The sequence below is a fragment of the Paramormyrops kingsleyae genome, chromosome 22, assembly GCF_048594095.1.
Source record: "Paramormyrops kingsleyae isolate MSU_618 chromosome 22, PKINGS_0.4, whole genome shotgun sequence".
NCBI classification, from domain to species: domain Eukaryota; kingdom Metazoa; phylum Chordata; class Actinopteri; order Osteoglossiformes; family Mormyridae; genus Paramormyrops; species Paramormyrops kingsleyae.
This window is the reverse complement of record NC_132818.1, coordinates 13,258,182-13,273,112: the sequence shown is the minus strand read 5'-3', so window position 1 is coordinate 13,273,112 and position 14,931 is coordinate 13,258,182. Positions and strand designations below refer to the sequence as shown.

General features: G+C 48.5%; 3 protein-coding genes across 8 annotated transcripts; 2 read left to right on the top strand and 1 right to left on the bottom strand.

Annotated features, from left to right (window-relative positions):
• Positions 1 to 351: 351 nt before the first annotated feature.
• On the top strand, positions 352 to 5,133 carry alg1 (ALG1 chitobiosyldiphosphodolichol beta-mannosyltransferase). Its single transcript, XM_023822072.2, has 13 exons — positions 352 to 635; positions 1,032 to 1,109; positions 1,514 to 1,617; positions 1,964 to 2,112; positions 2,194 to 2,283; positions 2,534 to 2,644; positions 3,251 to 3,372; positions 3,778 to 3,816; positions 3,920 to 3,979; positions 4,075 to 4,185; positions 4,285 to 4,399; positions 4,510 to 4,585; positions 4,865 to 5,133. Exons 1-13 carry the CDS (start codon positions 386 to 388, stop codon positions 4,991 to 4,993), a joined length of 1,434 nt encoding a protein of 477 aa, XP_023677840.1. The 5' UTR covers positions 352 to 385; the 3' UTR covers positions 4,994 to 5,133.
• eef2kmt (eukaryotic elongation factor 2 lysine methyltransferase) lies at positions 5,107 to 7,098 on the bottom strand. Its single transcript, XM_023822073.2, has 8 exons — positions 6,876 to 7,098; positions 6,717 to 6,779; positions 6,517 to 6,597; positions 6,320 to 6,421; positions 6,095 to 6,228; positions 5,722 to 5,966; positions 5,327 to 5,473; positions 5,107 to 5,243 (listed from the first exon to the last, which is right to left on the bottom strand). The coding sequence occupies exons 1-8, from the start codon at positions 6,990 to 6,992 to the stop codon at positions 5,143 to 5,145; spliced, it is 990 nt and encodes a 329-aa protein (XP_023677841.1). The 5' UTR covers positions 6,993 to 7,098; the 3' UTR covers positions 5,107 to 5,142.
• Positions 7,099 to 7,196: 98 nt separating this feature from the next.
• pigq (phosphatidylinositol glycan anchor biosynthesis, class Q) lies at positions 7,197 to 14,405 on the top strand. Of its 6 annotated transcripts, none has more exons than XM_023822070.2 (11): positions 7,197 to 7,293; positions 9,409 to 10,134; positions 10,402 to 10,533; positions 10,742 to 10,862; positions 11,047 to 11,173; positions 11,271 to 11,424; positions 11,659 to 11,770; positions 11,938 to 12,018; positions 12,374 to 12,488; positions 12,890 to 12,951; positions 13,396 to 14,405. In XM_023822070.2, the coding sequence occupies exons 2-11, from the start codon at positions 9,440 to 9,442 to the stop codon at positions 13,546 to 13,548; spliced, it is 1,752 nt and encodes a 583-aa protein (XP_023677838.1). In that variant the 5' UTR covers positions 7,197 to 7,293; positions 9,409 to 9,439; the 3' UTR covers positions 13,549 to 14,405. The 6 variants fall into 6 exon arrangements, with proteins under 6 accessions (XP_023677838.1, XP_023677839.1, XP_023677837.1 ...); XM_023822071.2 differs by lacking the exon at positions 7,197 to 7,293 and adding an exon at positions 7,412 to 7,466; XM_023822069.2 differs by lacking the exon at positions 7,197 to 7,293 and adding an exon at positions 7,866 to 7,991.
• Positions 14,406 to 14,931: the final 526 nt, after the last annotated feature.

Below are 14,931 nucleotides of genomic sequence, written 5' to 3'. Positions count from 1 at the left end.
CACACGCATTTCAGAACTACACAATAACAGCACAACTTGTGCGTAAATTTTAGATTAATGGATGACTTAAATATTTTCCATTAAAAACAATGAAATATTGATTACGGGGAAAAAACACCCATTAAACATTTTGTAGTTGGATTAGAATTGTAAAACAGATTGAAAATGGTGTACAATCCATTTCATATCAGTAATACAGAAGCGAAGTATCTCAAAAATGTTGGTCAGTACTCAAATCACGAACACTCTCTAAAAGTGTCGAGAAAAGCCTTTCGTAAAATTGTTTCGAAATAAAGGCGTAGTTAAGAATGATCTGACTGTCTGGGGTATAAATGTGTATTGCGCCTTTAAGAAGCGCACCTCTCGATCACGTGATAAAACAGCGATGGCGCCGCTGTCAGCTGTCCTGGTTGTGGGCTGCGTGTCGGCGTTATGGCTCGCCGGGCTTTGCTCGGTGTGCTCGTCCGTCGCGGTAGCTTCCCTCTCATGTGCGCTGCTTCTCTGGCTGGCCGGCCGCCCCTGGCGCTGCGTGTGCGTCCTGGTGCTGGGGGACATCGGGCGCAGTCCGCGGATGCAGTACCACGCCGCGTCCCTGGCCAGGCACGGCTACACCGTGTCGTTCGTCGGCTACCTCGGTAAACGGTCTCCGTAACAGTGCTGGATCTGCTGACACTCGCTCATATTAACAGGCGACTTAATGTCACAGCTGTATCGATGCCTGCTTATTCTTTGTCTTGTTAACCATAATAATTAGGTCTGTTTGTGTTGAGTGAATGAAGGTACAACTTTGCATGGGAAACTACTTCTGTGATTATTTCCACACCCTTATCCCCATTGCGTAGTATTTTTTACTAATTTGTACACGTATTCCTATATTCCACTCTTACCTTTTTGTCTTATTGCCCAATCGCCCATCCGCACCTGTCCTGTCCCCTGCAACTTGCCATAAAAATTAAACTGTGCTCCTTCGAACACCCGTGGCAATAAAACTTGAACGATGATGAGTTTAATTGAAGGTGTTTTACTTTCAGGAACCAAACCTCACCGAGACATCGCAGAAAACAAGAAAATAAAGATTGTTCCCATTTCGGAAATGAGAGGGCTTGCAGGTGCAGTGGTTTATTTAACATAAATTCTTAGATGGGCTGTTAGTACAGCTTGTTGTATGTATAGCCAAGGGTGTAACTTTGGCTGGAACTTTGTGGGGGGGGGGGATTGAGGTCTCCACCCATTATGGGGGAAACATGATTGGGGGGGTTGTATTCGCTGGTTTTGATTTATTGGGGGGGGCTACAACCCCCCCCATCCCCCCAGTAATTTACACCCATGTGTATAGCCTGGTCAGAAAGTTAACCGCTTTATTGTCACTCTTAATAACTTTTAAATTAACATCCAATGAAAAATACATTAAACTGTTTCCCTTAGTTGTTAATCCCCTGTTCCAGTTCAGTCTTCATACATGGATTGAAGCCCTCTGGTAGCAGGTCTCACTGGATGTGCTGTGATATTGCAGTTGGCCCCAAACTCCTGCAGTACGTTACCAAGGTGATGCAGCAGTCGATGCAGCTGCTGTTTGTGCTGCTGAAGACCGGCGCACACTCGCATGTGCTGCTGCAGGTGCGTCTTCCCTTCTCTTCAAGCTGCCTTAAATGGAAGGAATTAAAATAATTAGTCTTTAATGCACTCCTAACCCACAGAGCACAACTTTCCAGATTTTAAGTTTCACATTTTGTGCTAGTGTCCTATTGGAAGGTGTAAGTTAGTGTTTCTCAGATCCCCAGTGTACATTTTTGCTCCCTCCCAGTTCCCCGCACCCCTGTACCAGGTGTTTGGTGTTTCTGATTGTCTGGTTTGGCTGTGTTCAGGGTCCCAGTAGACTGGGTTGAGAAGCACTGGTGTAAGATGTTAGTCATTTCCATGATCTCATTGGCACCTCACCTCAGCTGTGGCCTTCCCTTCCCAGAATCCACCTGGCCTGCCCAGCATCGCCATCTGCTGGCTGGTCTGCTCCCTGAGGGGCAGCAGATTCATCATGGACTGGCACAACTACGGCTACACCATCATGGCGCTCAGCCACGGGGACGGCCACCCCATCGTCAGGGTCGCCAGATGGTGAGCGCTGTCACTGTGCGGCCGGGGATGGGGTTGGATTCGAAAGAGACTCTCTGGCTACCGTGGCTTTCTCGCCGACAGGTACGAGAAGTTCTTTGGGCGCCTGTCGAGCGACAATCTCTGCGTCACCAACGCCATGAGGGATGACCTGCAGAGGAACTGGGGCATTAAGTAAGCAGCCAAAGATTGGTGCAGATGTATAGACGCACGAGAGCACTGTGGCTTGGATGCGTCTACAATGAACGTGTGATAAACCCCGATTCACTCCATCTGTCTGTCAAAAACTGTTCTTAGAACCTTTGTGGCTACATTCCGTAAATTAATTATTTAGGGGTTTCAATCTGGTGATGTCACAATGGTAACCGAGCAACGTGTTTGCGAAGCCGTAAGATCATTGTAGGGTGTTTTTTTTTTTCCTCAGGGCTACGACGCTGTACGACAAGCCACCCGCCATGTTTCAGGAGGCCTCCCTGGAGGAGCAGCACCGGCTGTTTGTGAAGATGAGGGAGACCCACAGCCCTTTCCAGCCCCGGTGGGCCTGCCGTGATCTACAGCCAGCGGCCTTATGCTAAGCTGACGCCACACTACTTTCGAAGTCGTCAGATCGCTGTACTGTTCACACTACACAGCTTGTCGTCTTGTAATTGGGGATCTTGAAGTCATTGTGGTGTATAGGGCGTCACATCACACAGTCTGTCTTGACTCCAAACTACGTTTTGTCATGAAAACACAGGCGAGAAGTGGGTGATGTTTTTGAACAATTCACATACAGTGATCCAGCGCCGATTTGTCAGCATTGAGCAAACACCGATTTGCCTCCAATCTGGGGGTTTCGCCGGTTTCCAAAAACTGCCGCCAAGTGGAAAATCAGGGCTAATTTCCCGTAATGTGTTTTAGCATTAGCTGCTGTACCAGAGACAACTTTCATCCAAATTGAAACTAGATAAAGAAAGTTTGATGTATATTACATGTTAGCAGCTCTACCCAGAGGCTACCATATTGCACACGTGGTTTTCTCTTAGATGTGAAGAACTTACTGGAAGGCTCAGGATATTCTGGCGAGTCTCCCGCCATCGGAGAAGTTACCATTCATTAAGGGGCCTTTGCCCCCATGAAGACTCATGGTGTGTGTTTATAGCGGCTGTTCTGACGGGGACGGCGTGGAGCGGACTGCGTTCACGGAGCGTAACCTCACTACTGGCCGTGTGACCCGCAGTGCCGGACGGCCTGCCCTGTTGCTGAGTAGCACCAGCTGGACGGGTCAGTACCACCTCAACAAAGCATACTGATTAAAGGTCCTAAATGAGAAGTTTGGGGTTAGAGGGGGCCTGTATCTGGGGTCTTTGAGGAAGTATGATCTTTGATGGTGCTCCCTTACAGTGAGCAGAGGTGGATATTTCGGGTTCAGAAAGTAAAAATCCAGACCAAGATTTTGTTTCAACCAACCAGTGGAGTACTCTGTAACTGACTCTTTATACTCCACTGGTTGGTTGAAACAAAATCTTGGTCTGGATTTTTACTTCCTGTACCTGAAGTATCCACCTTTGTCTGTGAGTGGTTGTTTTTGCTGTCTTGGTTGTGGTTCATGCAACATTATTGTCCAATAATAGGCTAGTATCTGTGCATTTTGAACAGCTAACAGCTCACGAATGTGTCATTTTACAGAGGATGAAGATTTCGCTGTTCTGCTGAAAGCTCTGGAAGGTAATAACTGACAAAATGGCCGCACTGCGCTTGTAGTGAATGGAGCTCAACTTTTACAGACTCTGATTGGATAACTCAAATTTTAATCTGATTGGTTGAACAGATTACGAGGCGTCAATCAAGGGTGGGGCCGCACTGCCAGCCCTTGTCTGTGTCATCACAGGTAGGTGTGTACAGACGCCTGAGAGATGCGTGTGACATCACCTCCGTCTCCGCAAATGGCGGCCGAGTTCCTGACAGCATGGTGTCCGCACGCAGGGAAAGGTCCTCAGAAGGAGCACTACCGGAAGCTGATCGAGCAGTTAAGCTTTGCACACGTGCAGATTTGCACGCCGTGGCTGGAAGCGGAAGATTACCCCGTCCTCCTCGGTAAGCACTTCCCGCCTGCCGGACAGAACGTCTTGGTTTTGGGTTCCAGACCCGACGAGTCGATACCCGATAAAAAGCTAGACCAACCTGCTTTCTCAGGTTCCGCTGACCTGGGCGTCTGCCTGCACACGTCCTCGAGCGGCCTGGACCTGCCCATGAAGGTCGTGGACATGTTCGGCTGCTGCCTTCCCGTCTGCGCCGTACGCTTCCAGTGGTGGGTCCCCTCACTGCAGCCAGCATGGCAGCCTCTCGGCTGAGCTGACCCTCGTTTTGGGGGTCACTGTGATTGTCACTGCCAGTGAATAACCAGTTTGCCTCTCACAGCCTCCATGAGCTCGTTAAACACGACGAGAATGGACTCATGTTCGAAGACTCTGAGGAACTGGCACAGCAGATTAAGGTACAGTCTGCGACAGAGGAGATGTTTACTGGGTCTTTTTGCGAATCTGGCTGGCATTTTTTGGGCATCAGTCAAAGGGAGAGGGTGTTTTTCTAGGCCAAGAGCCTGAGAATCATTAACTGTGGTGTTTTTTCTGGGTGGAAACGGAACAGGTTATCAGACTTTGAAATGTATCTCTTTATGGGGTATGTGGATTTCTATAATGTGTAGACTCAACATTATACTGGTATTTGTATGTTAGTGTCAGAGTTTGACCCCAAGACTCTCTCTACCCCCCAGTCACTGCTGTCAGATCTCCCCAACGCGCAGGGCCGGTTGGCCCGGTTCCGGAAAAATTTACAGGAGAGCAGGCAGCAGCGGTGGGACGAGAGCTGGGACCAGACAGTGCTTCCTCTCCTTGCCAGCTGAAGACCCCCCCCCATCCTAAGACAGGGGTTATAATCAGAAGGACTTGCAGTGATAGGAGCCAGCACCGGGGGCCACCTCCAGCCCAGTAAAAGACCAGCATTCCACAGGAAATATAAAATGTAAATAAATACTTTATTACACGTTTGGCTTCATAGATACAGCTTGATAAGTTCTATCTGTGAGGTTCTGCTGTATGGAAAAAGCTGTGAACTGGGCCCAGCAACCACCTCATACCGGATCCCCGCTCCGTCTGCAAGGGGAGAAAAAAAGTTTCTGCATTAATCTCCCGGTCGGCTCTTGTTGGCAGACGGACAGATTCCGTCGGAAGCTCACCCAGCTGACTCTTGAAGCGGTCGTACGTATCGGGATTTCGGACCGTGGAGGCAATATAGATGTCGGGGGGGACTCGAACCCGACACCGCAAAAGCCTGAGGAGCAGCTTCACAAGACTGCTGATGATGTGAGGGTCATAGACCACATCTACAACCAGAGGAGCAACCAGTCAGTCTTTGTTACATATATTGGCTCTAAAAGGGGGGGGCTGTAGCCCTCCGATATTTACAAAGAGCCTTGCTCAGAGAATTCAACCCTGGGATTTGACCCAACAACCTTCATAGGCACAGCACCCTGGCCCACTCAGCCACACAGCACCCTGCAGCTATTCACAGGTAGAATGGTTTGGCTGGCCTTCTGAAACATTCCCCCCCCATCATTAGAGTGCCTCGCACCCGCAGCGATGACCGTGTCGGCGTGCAGCTCCTGCAGCCGCTCGTCTGTGACCGCCGCCCAATCCAGCTCCTCCACAGCCACATGGGGGCCGCCTGGGGCCCCCAGGCCGTTCTGTTGCACGTTGTCCCGCAGCCGGCGCAGCACGCAGGGGTGGCAGTCGCTGAACGTGTAGCGAGCAGGGCTGCAAGAGCGGCACACCACGACCCCGGTCAGGCCTGCCCCGCTGCCCAGCTCCAGCAGGGACCTGGGGGTGGGGGATGGGGAGTGAGGGGCAGGTGAGACAGAATACATGCTACAGCAGTAAGAAAAAAACACATCAGAGTCCGTTTAAAACAAACAAAAACAGGCCTGTGTCATTCCCATTTCTATTACCTGTCCTTGAAGATCAGCGCGTTCTCGAGAGCCCACTCCGCTAGATACAGAGCGGCTTCCCACGTGACCAGGCCCGTGGTACCTTCGGAGATGGCGGCCACGCTTTCAGAAAGACTGATGGCGTCCCCTGCTGGCTAGAGAAGAAAACAGCACCCAGCGTTCACTTAAAACACCGAGCCTGTTATGGCTGCTGTAAAGAATGAAGTAATTATTTGGCACGTGTACCAGAAAATAGCTTTTGTAGCACACAGATTCATCCTCCGAACCCAATACATCAGCAAACGCACAGTACAGATCGTCCAACGGCTCTGAGCCTGTAGCTTCGTGCTATGGAGACATAAAGCACAAAAATTTAGATAAGACACAAATAATACAGATCCTATTTACAAAGAGGAAAATTTGAAATCTAGTTATTCTCTAACCCTTTTGATCAGCTCTGTGAGGAACAGTCTCCGGTATTTAACCGATGGGGGTGTTTTCCGGCATAGCTTATGAAAGCATGTCTGTGGAAAGAAACGAAAGAAAAAAACTATTCAATGTGCATTGTGTATGACAATGCATGTTTTATTATCTCCAAGACAATGCGTAACATTGTGGACAGGCAACAGGATAGCCTCGGTACCTGTTTTAGAATTTCTACGAGGATATCTGATGATCCATCACCCTGCAGTTTCATCTCAAGGCTCTGGGGAGACGGAACAGAGCGCTACATTACCGAACCCGTACCGAAAAAACCGGGCTTTAACGGTTTATGCTGGACAGACAGCAGAACACTACTTACACGCCATGGGTAAAAAGCCAAGCTTCGCATCGCAAAGAAGGAGACCTGAAAGCCCGATATAATGTTATCCTTTGTGGGAACGTCGACATAATGGTTCCGTTCGTTTTTATCATTCATTGCTTTATATCTTTTGCATGCGCCCTAGCTATTAACATTGCAGCACGACACAAGTGTTGACTGCTAAGCATGTGTTGAATGCGGTTCTCATTTCCGTGATTGATGCCCATTTGTGGTGCATTTCGGGAAATGTAGTTTAACAGGCGACATCTATATTGCCGTGCCTCACATTTTGGTATGCGTCCATCCATCGATTCTGGTCAGGCTCACTGTGGTTTTCGAGCCCATCCTAGGTAGCATAGGGCACACGGCTGGGCTGCACCCCGGATGGGGTCCATCACAGGGCACATACGCTTACACAGTAAGTCATGTACTATGCACAGTTTCAATACGTTAATTATTTTAACTGTGTTTTTGGATTGCGTAAGGAAACCCACGTGACAGAAAGAAAACTTAAACTTAACAGGAACAAACTAAAGGGATTTAAACCTTCCTCGCTGCAGGCCCGACAGTGTGAGGCCACAACAGCACCCAGTAAGCATGCAGTGAATAAATAATAATAATAATAATAATGTGAAGGCTATTGTCTAGTCAGTGTGTACATGTTAGTATGTAAAATGTCATTTAAGTAATGTGTAAATGTAGCACCATGGGACTCAGGGAGATTTAATCCCAGTCGTATACATTGTGGGCTGATAATTGAGGGGCTGACAATAAAGATCTCTTGGATTTTTTTGAAAAGTGTTTTCTGGAAAAGTGTCACCACTCATTGTTTTGTGTCCTTGGTGTGGAATTCCACTTTGTTCAGCCTACTCCACCTTTGTAGCACAGAACATGCTATGCACTGGCCTTCTGTTGTGCTTTTAGATAAACACGACTACTGGGGAGGGAATCTCCACTGCTCTAACAGAGTGTTCTTTATCATGAGGGCAGTGAGGGTTGCTATCAGGGTCCACAGCATGCTTCTCGGTCCAGCCCGCGTTTTTTCGTGCTTTGTCACTTGTTAGAGACAGTCGTCCGTTTCACTGGAGCAGCAGAGCACCTAGGAACACGGAAAGGGTGAGTGCTGAGCATATTAACAGTACCTGAGATTAAATTAATATAAAAGAAAATCTGAGTACATGTATGGGGCCTTGAGATGCATACAGCACATTTGAAAAATTTCCTTGTGCTCATACAACTTTTGAACACAGTGAATCAGATACTATAGAAATGAACACCACCAATGATGTGACCAGTTCATGAAAACAACTGCAACACAGTGCAAGATGTCTGAGCATAATTTCAGCTAGAATTTTTGTGGTTGAGGTGTTTAGATGTCACACACAATATAGTCCAACGGAGTACAGATGCAGGACGTTTAATAATTTAGGGACTGTATTAATATAAGGGTTGCGCAGCAATTTTACCAGAATGACTGAACAAAATTGGTGCAAACCGTGAACCACGTGCCAATGTAACTAACCGAGAACACCACTTGTAAGAAAGCAGCATTACAGCAGAAGCAGGGAGGCTTCGCTACGCTCTTTACGTATTCTTACGCTTTGCGTATCGGCGCGTCGTCCTTCATCGTTCAGCCGCTACGCTTATTTCGCATAATCTTGCGGGGTTTCCGTAAGAGTTGCGTAGCTGGCGACAGGGACCTTGTGCTGGTAGCCGTGCCACGATCTTAATCTGGATAATTAAATATGACAGACTGACGCGTTCGGCGAGCGTGGAAGGCTGCGCCATGAGCTGGGTACTTGTTTTTTGGTTTCTTAATTTGGGTGCGGTTCGGTTAAATGTGTTTGCAGACGAGAGGTTAGCTAGCGTCTTTGCGGCTTGGTCCGACTAGTCCAGAAACTCTTCGACAAAGTGTCACGGCCTCCGTTAACCAGGTACGCATTAATTAAGTAATTAATAAGAAGCTGAAGGTGTAAGTAGTTGGGGTAGAGCTCGGTTTGCGACAAGGGCCGCTACTACTAGCTAATTTGGCTAACTAGCTAGTTGGCTAATCTGTATTTTGAATAGCATACAGTTTTGTAGTACGATGCAGTAAGGAAGGGCATTTATGAATTAATCTCCATAAAATGTATTAATGCACTATTTAATTCTACTTCTACTCGTGTAAAGATATCAGGGCACAGTGGCGTGCGGTTGTCATAGAAACCGGGGGACCGTCGGTGGGCTCCTTACCAACTGAAGTTATCTTTTAAGCTAAAGTGCGTTAACGCATTTTGGCATGCACGCAGTACTGCTTGCTTCCCAAGGGAACACGTGCTATGCAGTACACGTTCTAAGCAGTTTCGTAACCAGGTATCAATATCTGTCACTGTTAGCTATGTTATGATATTTAGATATTATGTTATGCGCGAGAACTTGCACAACGAGCAAAACATGCAAATGTTCACAGCTCTTGCATATTTATTTAGTTGCTATTTCAAAGAGGGCTATGTCTGTCTTGTATTAAAATGCACTTGCTTTCCCCACCATGCAGGTCTGCCCTTGGTGACTGGCCACAGAGAGCCATGGTCCTGAAGATCTTTTTCCCTCAGTGCTGCAACCTGGCAGATAGCGGGCTCCTGGTGGGCCGCTGGCTCCCGGGGCAGCAGTCTGCCGTGGTCCTGGCCGTCATACACTTCCCGTTCATCCCAGCGCAGGTGAAGAACTACCTGGGAGAGCTGCGAAGCCAGACCCAGGTGGATCTGGCAGTGCTGGGTTCCTGGAGCCTGCCGAAGGATGGCCAGGAGGGTATGGACAGTTTCCTCGAGGACCTGAGCGCCATCTTCCCCCGGGGTCGCTGGCTGAAGCTGAGCAGGGAGGTTGGGAGGCGGGGCTTCAGCTGTCAGGTGGTGCGCAGAGACACGCCTCCTGCCCCAGAGGGTGCAGGTGATGATACTGACTGTGACGCAGAAGACAAGGTGATCTTCATCCACTATGACCAGAGGAAGGTCATGCTGGCAGAGCTGCACGATGCTGACGGGCATGACCCGGGCGCCCAGGCGGGACCTTCGGAGCTGCACGAGCTCTTCTGGACCGTGGCTCAGAGCCAACCCCTGTACCACCTGGACCGGTACGACGATGGGCCCCTGAAGCTGACGCACTGGCAGTCGGACGGCCGGGAGGCCAGCATCGTGGCGGAGCTCGTGAAGCAGGCTTCTGTCCCTGTCTGCCTTCTGTTCACCTGCATGCTGTCGCTCTGGAACCGGCTGCTGAACGCCAGGTGTGGACAGACTCGAACCCGCACTGTGCTGCCGTCGCCCCACCTGGCACCAGGGGGATCCCCGTCTCTCCTCAGGGATCCCCTCTCCTGCTGCATTGGTTTATTTCAGCCAAGCAGCTAGTCTGTTTGCTCTCTTGTAAGGAGGACACCCAATGCTGTCTCTCTCATCCTCAGTCAGGAGCTGTCCTATTAAATGCTACAAAGTATTTCCTTTATTTATGGGAATAAATAAATTGAGTAGTTACTCTCTTTCTCTCCTCCCTGTAGCATCTTGAACGTGTGGCCTGTGCGTTTCGTGTCCAGTAAATTGTCCACTTGCGTCCAGCTGAGTTACAGAACGGACCATCTTCAGACCATCAGTTCCCCATCGAGGGCTGTGCGGCACACAGAATTCATGAGGTGGGTGATGGGTTGTTGATTCGCTAGGACCCGTTCCTCTGATCTCCTGAGAAGTTCATATTATACCAATCCTTCCTCTTCAAGCATTTAATGTTGGTTAATTTGTACTTAATTTACTGGAATCGTACTTGATAGTAGACGAAACAGAACTGGGAGACAGAGGTGCTGAATCATGTAGCTTTGTGAAAAGTGATGCTCTTTCTCGCAGAAAAGCGAACATCTTCGTGTCCTTCCTATTGGATGTTGCGCTTGGTCTCCTGCTTGTCTCCTGGCTCTACAGAGAGAACCGGATTGGCTGGCTGGCTAACACTCTCGTGCCAGCGGCAGATGTAAGTGCACTTTCACTTCACATTGACTCGTGATTATTCTGATGCTTCCAGATGCATCTATCAGGCAGAGCTGTAGGCCAGGCAAAGTAAGTTCATAGATGGAGCAGTAGAAACGAACTGTCTGAAGTTTGATTTTTTTCCCCTGGGGCCCGTATCTTGGCCGCTCTCTCTGCGTGTATCATAGCATGTTGCCAAAGAGCTCCAGGAGCTCCTGCAGTGGCTGATGGGAGTACCAGCAGGCCTAAAGATGAACCGGGCTCTGGACCAGGTGCTGGGCCGCTTCTTCCTCTACCACATCCACCTGTGGATCAGTGAGTGATGTGGCCACGCCGTCGCCATCGCAGCCGGACCACGAAGGCTCCGGCCTACTGTTTCTGAACGCCGTCGTGTTTGGTGTGTCCCGTTCAGGCTATATCCACCTCCTGTCACCCTTCATCGAGATGATTCTGTGGTACCTGGGACTCACGGCCTGCCTGGGGCTCACCTTCGCCCTGTCAGTGCTGTCCGACATCGTGGCCCTGCTGACCTTCCACATCTACTGCTTTTATGTGTACGGAGCGAGGTAAGAACCTGTTCTGCAAAAACCTCCTTGCGTGTGGGTTTAGCTTAACAGGCCTCCCCAGGGATGAGTGGAATCTGCGGTGTTGTTTATTTAACACTACATTAACCCGCTTAAATAGCATCGCACCTTTTCTCAAAAAAAAAAACCACACTGCTATATGAATCCTGGTTATGAAGAACCTGGTGGAGAGCAGCAGAAGGAGACTAAGGGCAGTAAGAGTGGTTTTCTCCCCAGGCTGTACTGTCTGAAGATCTACGGGCTGTCGGCGCTGTGGCGTCTCTTCAGGGGGAAGAAGTGGAACGTCCTGAGGCAGCGTGTTGATTCGTGCTCCTACGACCTGGACCAGGTGCCCACTGTCGGCTGTGTGTCTCAATGACGGGTTCTGCTTTACGGATCATATGAAGTTCTCATCGCATCACTGAATGGGTTTTGGGGGGGGGTCAGAGGTCATGTTATTCCAGCAGCAGAATGTGCATTTACTCAGGGGACAAATCAGCGTTGTTGGTCTTGCAGTTGTTCATTGGCACCCTGCTTTTCACCATCCTGCTGTTCCTGTTGCCCACATCGGCACTCTACTACCTGGTGTTCACTCTGGTGAGTCCACCAGGGGGCGTAGCGAGCAATTGGGTTCACAGGTCACATGAGCCTTGTCAACAGATATGAACAGGAAACAACAGAACTTGTTTACTGCCCAGAGTCTTACCTGATATCTACACTGGACCATAGGAAATTTTACATATGAATATAGTATTTGCTATTATTTTTGTCTAGTGACAAAAAGAGCAATTTGTGTCAGTTTATAGTCCTTGTTTTCACATGCTAGTACGGCCAGCAGAACAAAGTAGACCATACAGGACATCGCTCTGAGACATTGTTTGCACTGGGGACAACATGTAGGAAATATGGGTGAGAATTCATCACATCTCCCTAATGTCCCCATTGTTCACAGCTCCGCCTGGTGGTGGTGCTGTTTCAGGGTGTGATACACCTCAGCGTGGACCTGATCAACTCCTTCCCGCTGTTTGCTGTGGGACTGCGGGTCTGTCGCCCCTACAGACTGGCTGGTAAGCAGCCGGCGGTGACACCCGCGTCAGGTTTAGCCGCTTGTGTTTTTAGGACAAATACTTGGCTTCTTGCTTGGCGGACGGGTGATGCCAACTTAAGTATGCTGACCTTTGCGGGCAATTAAAAAATAATAACGGTGAATTCTTGGGCGTGGATCTTCTTGATGACTAACCTCTATGTTGGCATTTGTAAATGGGACGGCATTCTAGAGAATGGTTACTGTATTACTTGTAAATCATTCCTGAGCTGTCATGGCTCTGCTTACGTTTGCATGGAAATGCCGATGAGGTCTGACAGCAACCTCAGCGACAGTTTTAGAAAGGCTGCTCTGGGCGTGAATCCTATCGACATCACAGAAGAGGCATTAATTCCTGTGCGCGCCTGTCAATGTGCTCCACAGAAGGTGTGAAGTTCAGGGTGTTGTGCAAGGAGTCGGGGAAGCCTCTGCATCTCATGATGGAGGTAAGTTCTCCCTCTGCGCCACAACAAAGGCGGCTCTATTCAGACATAAAAACTGTCACTTGTAAATGATCACTGGGCAACTTAAGAGCTTGAGTCGATGGAGCAGCAATTGGAATGCTGTATCATGCCGTGGACGCCGGTGGGGAGGGGAGGGGCTTATTGTGACGTGGACGCCGGTGGGGAGGGGCTTATTGTGCCGTGGACGCTGGTGGGGAGGGGAGGGGCTTATTGTGACGTGGACGCCGGTGGGGAGGGGCTTATTGTGCCGTGGACGCTGGTGGGGAGGGGCTTATTGTGCCGTAGACGCTGGTGGGGAGGGGCTTATTGTGCCGTGGACGCCGGTGGGGAGGGGCTTATCCATGTCTGACTGGCTGCTGTGCCGGGTGCCTTGGTGGAAGACACAGGTATGGACTGAGATTTGTCTCCATCTCTCGTTGCTCCCAGATTAACCCGCTGAAGCTGAGCAAAGTGCTGAAGTCCTACAGAATGCCGACCTACAGCTGCTACCCCAGAGACTCCTGGTGGGCCCTGTGCAAGAAGCTCTTTGTGGGGGAGTTGGTCTATCCCTGGAGGCACAAGGGCAGTAAGGCCGACTGAGCCCTTTCAGGGAGGGGGTCAGGTCGGCCCTGGGGGTAGCAGGCAACAAAACACCAGCAAACACTGATAGGACCCCTGGCTGCGAGGCGTCCTGTCAGCTGTCCCAGATGGGCTTTTTAATTTGGCTCTTTCTAGTGGAATGAGTACTGTCCATCCCGACAGTGTGATGTCACTGGCAATCACTCATAGTGGGAATCTACATAACAGGATACTGCTGCACTGTCTAGTTTTTAAACCTTAAATGCATTTTGCCAAATTCTAACTTAAAAGTTATTTCCATCTTTTTGAATATTCTGTTTAGATTTTTAGTGGGGTTTTTTCTTTTGAGAATGACTTTTGTACTAAAAGTGCAAGAGGGAGAAGCATTTGTTCCAGAAATACTGGATTTTTCTAGGGACATAGAACCACTGGCTAGAACCAATGAGATGATTCATTAATTTTATTACTTGATTATTAAGGATTGAATGTTGGTTCTGCTGCATTCCATCCTCCTTTGGTAAAGCCTGGGCTCCCATACAGACCTGCTGTGAGCTCCTGATGGAGTTCGCTGACAGGGCCACCCACAGCTCTGAAACTGACTCGCAAGAAGTGAGTCAGCTGTGTGTGTGGTTTTTTTTTCATTAATGAATATTCAATGACAGATTCCTGTTTTGTGTGCAGTTGTTAGTCAACCAATCATTATGCATTCAAACATGCTAAAGAATGTCTTATAGAAATCAAAATGTCATATGACCATGACTGTTTGTGAAAAAAATTCCTACTTGATTAGAAATTTTGATGATAAAGTAAATTAGATTGATTCCCTCCCCCTTGGACTTTGGTGGACATAAATAAAAATTTCTGAAAGAAAAAGTTTATTCTGGATCTTTTTTTTCTATAATGTGTATATAAATCTATGATCTGTTTATTATATATTTTATTAAATTTTTTCCTCATTTTGGGCAAATGGAAGGAGCAGGTTTCTCATGAGAAGCTCCGATCAAGGAATTTATCTGAGAAACATCCTGCACCGAGAATAAGCCGGACAAGCTTTGCATACTGATGTTTAGCTTGAGTGAGGTTTCCCATGCTCACAGTTGTGTCTAATTGTGGGCTGCTTGGAGGCTGAAGTTCATTAATATATGTTAATTTAAAATATATACACCATCAGTTGCTGCCACCTGTGTTTCTAACAATCGCGTTTTATCTGTGAAACCCACAAAAACCTCTGAATGCAGTGAAACGGGAAATGATTGATTTTGGTTCTCTTCTCTGTTTGGGATCAAATGGCTTGTCTTCATCGCTGAGTGTTGGAATGGTATGGAATTAGAAGTATTCTTGTGTGTGATTTTGCTTTGCACGTTTTGGCCGAGTGTGATCTTGCCTAAGCTTTTTAATGGCTAG

Coding starts and splice junctions, on each gene's coding strand:
- pigq (XM_023822066.2), top strand. CDS start 9,154: ATGCACGCAGTACTGCTTGCTTCCCAAGGGAACACGTGCTATGCAGTA. Junction 11,174..11,270: donor CCACATCCACCTGTGGATCA/GTGAGTGATGTG, acceptor TGTCCCGTTCAG/GCTATATCCACCTCCTGTCA. Junction 12,952..13,395: donor CTCTGCATCTCATGATGGAG/GTAAGTTCTCCC, acceptor CGTTGCTCCCAG/ATTAACCCGCTGAAGCTGAG.
- alg1 (XM_023822072.2), top strand. CDS start 386: ATGGCGCCGCTGTCAGCTGTCCTGGTTGTGGGCTGCGTGTCGGCGTTA. Junction 3,817..3,919: donor TCTGCTGAAAGCTCTGGAAG/GTAATAACTGAC, acceptor TTGGTTGAACAG/ATTACGAGGCGTCAATCAAG. Junction 4,400..4,509: donor TGCGCCGTACGCTTCCAGTG/GTGGGTCCCCTC, acceptor TGCCTCTCACAG/CCTCCATGAGCTCGTTAAAC.
- eef2kmt (XM_023822073.2), bottom strand. CDS start 6,992: ATGAATGATAAAAACGAACGGAACCATTATGTCGACGTTCCCACAAAG. Junction 6,422..6,516: donor TCACAGAGCTGATCAAAAGG/GTTAGAGAATAA, acceptor ATGTCTCCATAG/CACGAAGCTACAGGCTCAGA. Junction 5,967..6,094: donor GCGCTGATCTTCAAGGACAG/GTAATAGAAATG, acceptor CCCCACCCCCAG/GTCCCTGCTGGAGCTGGGCA.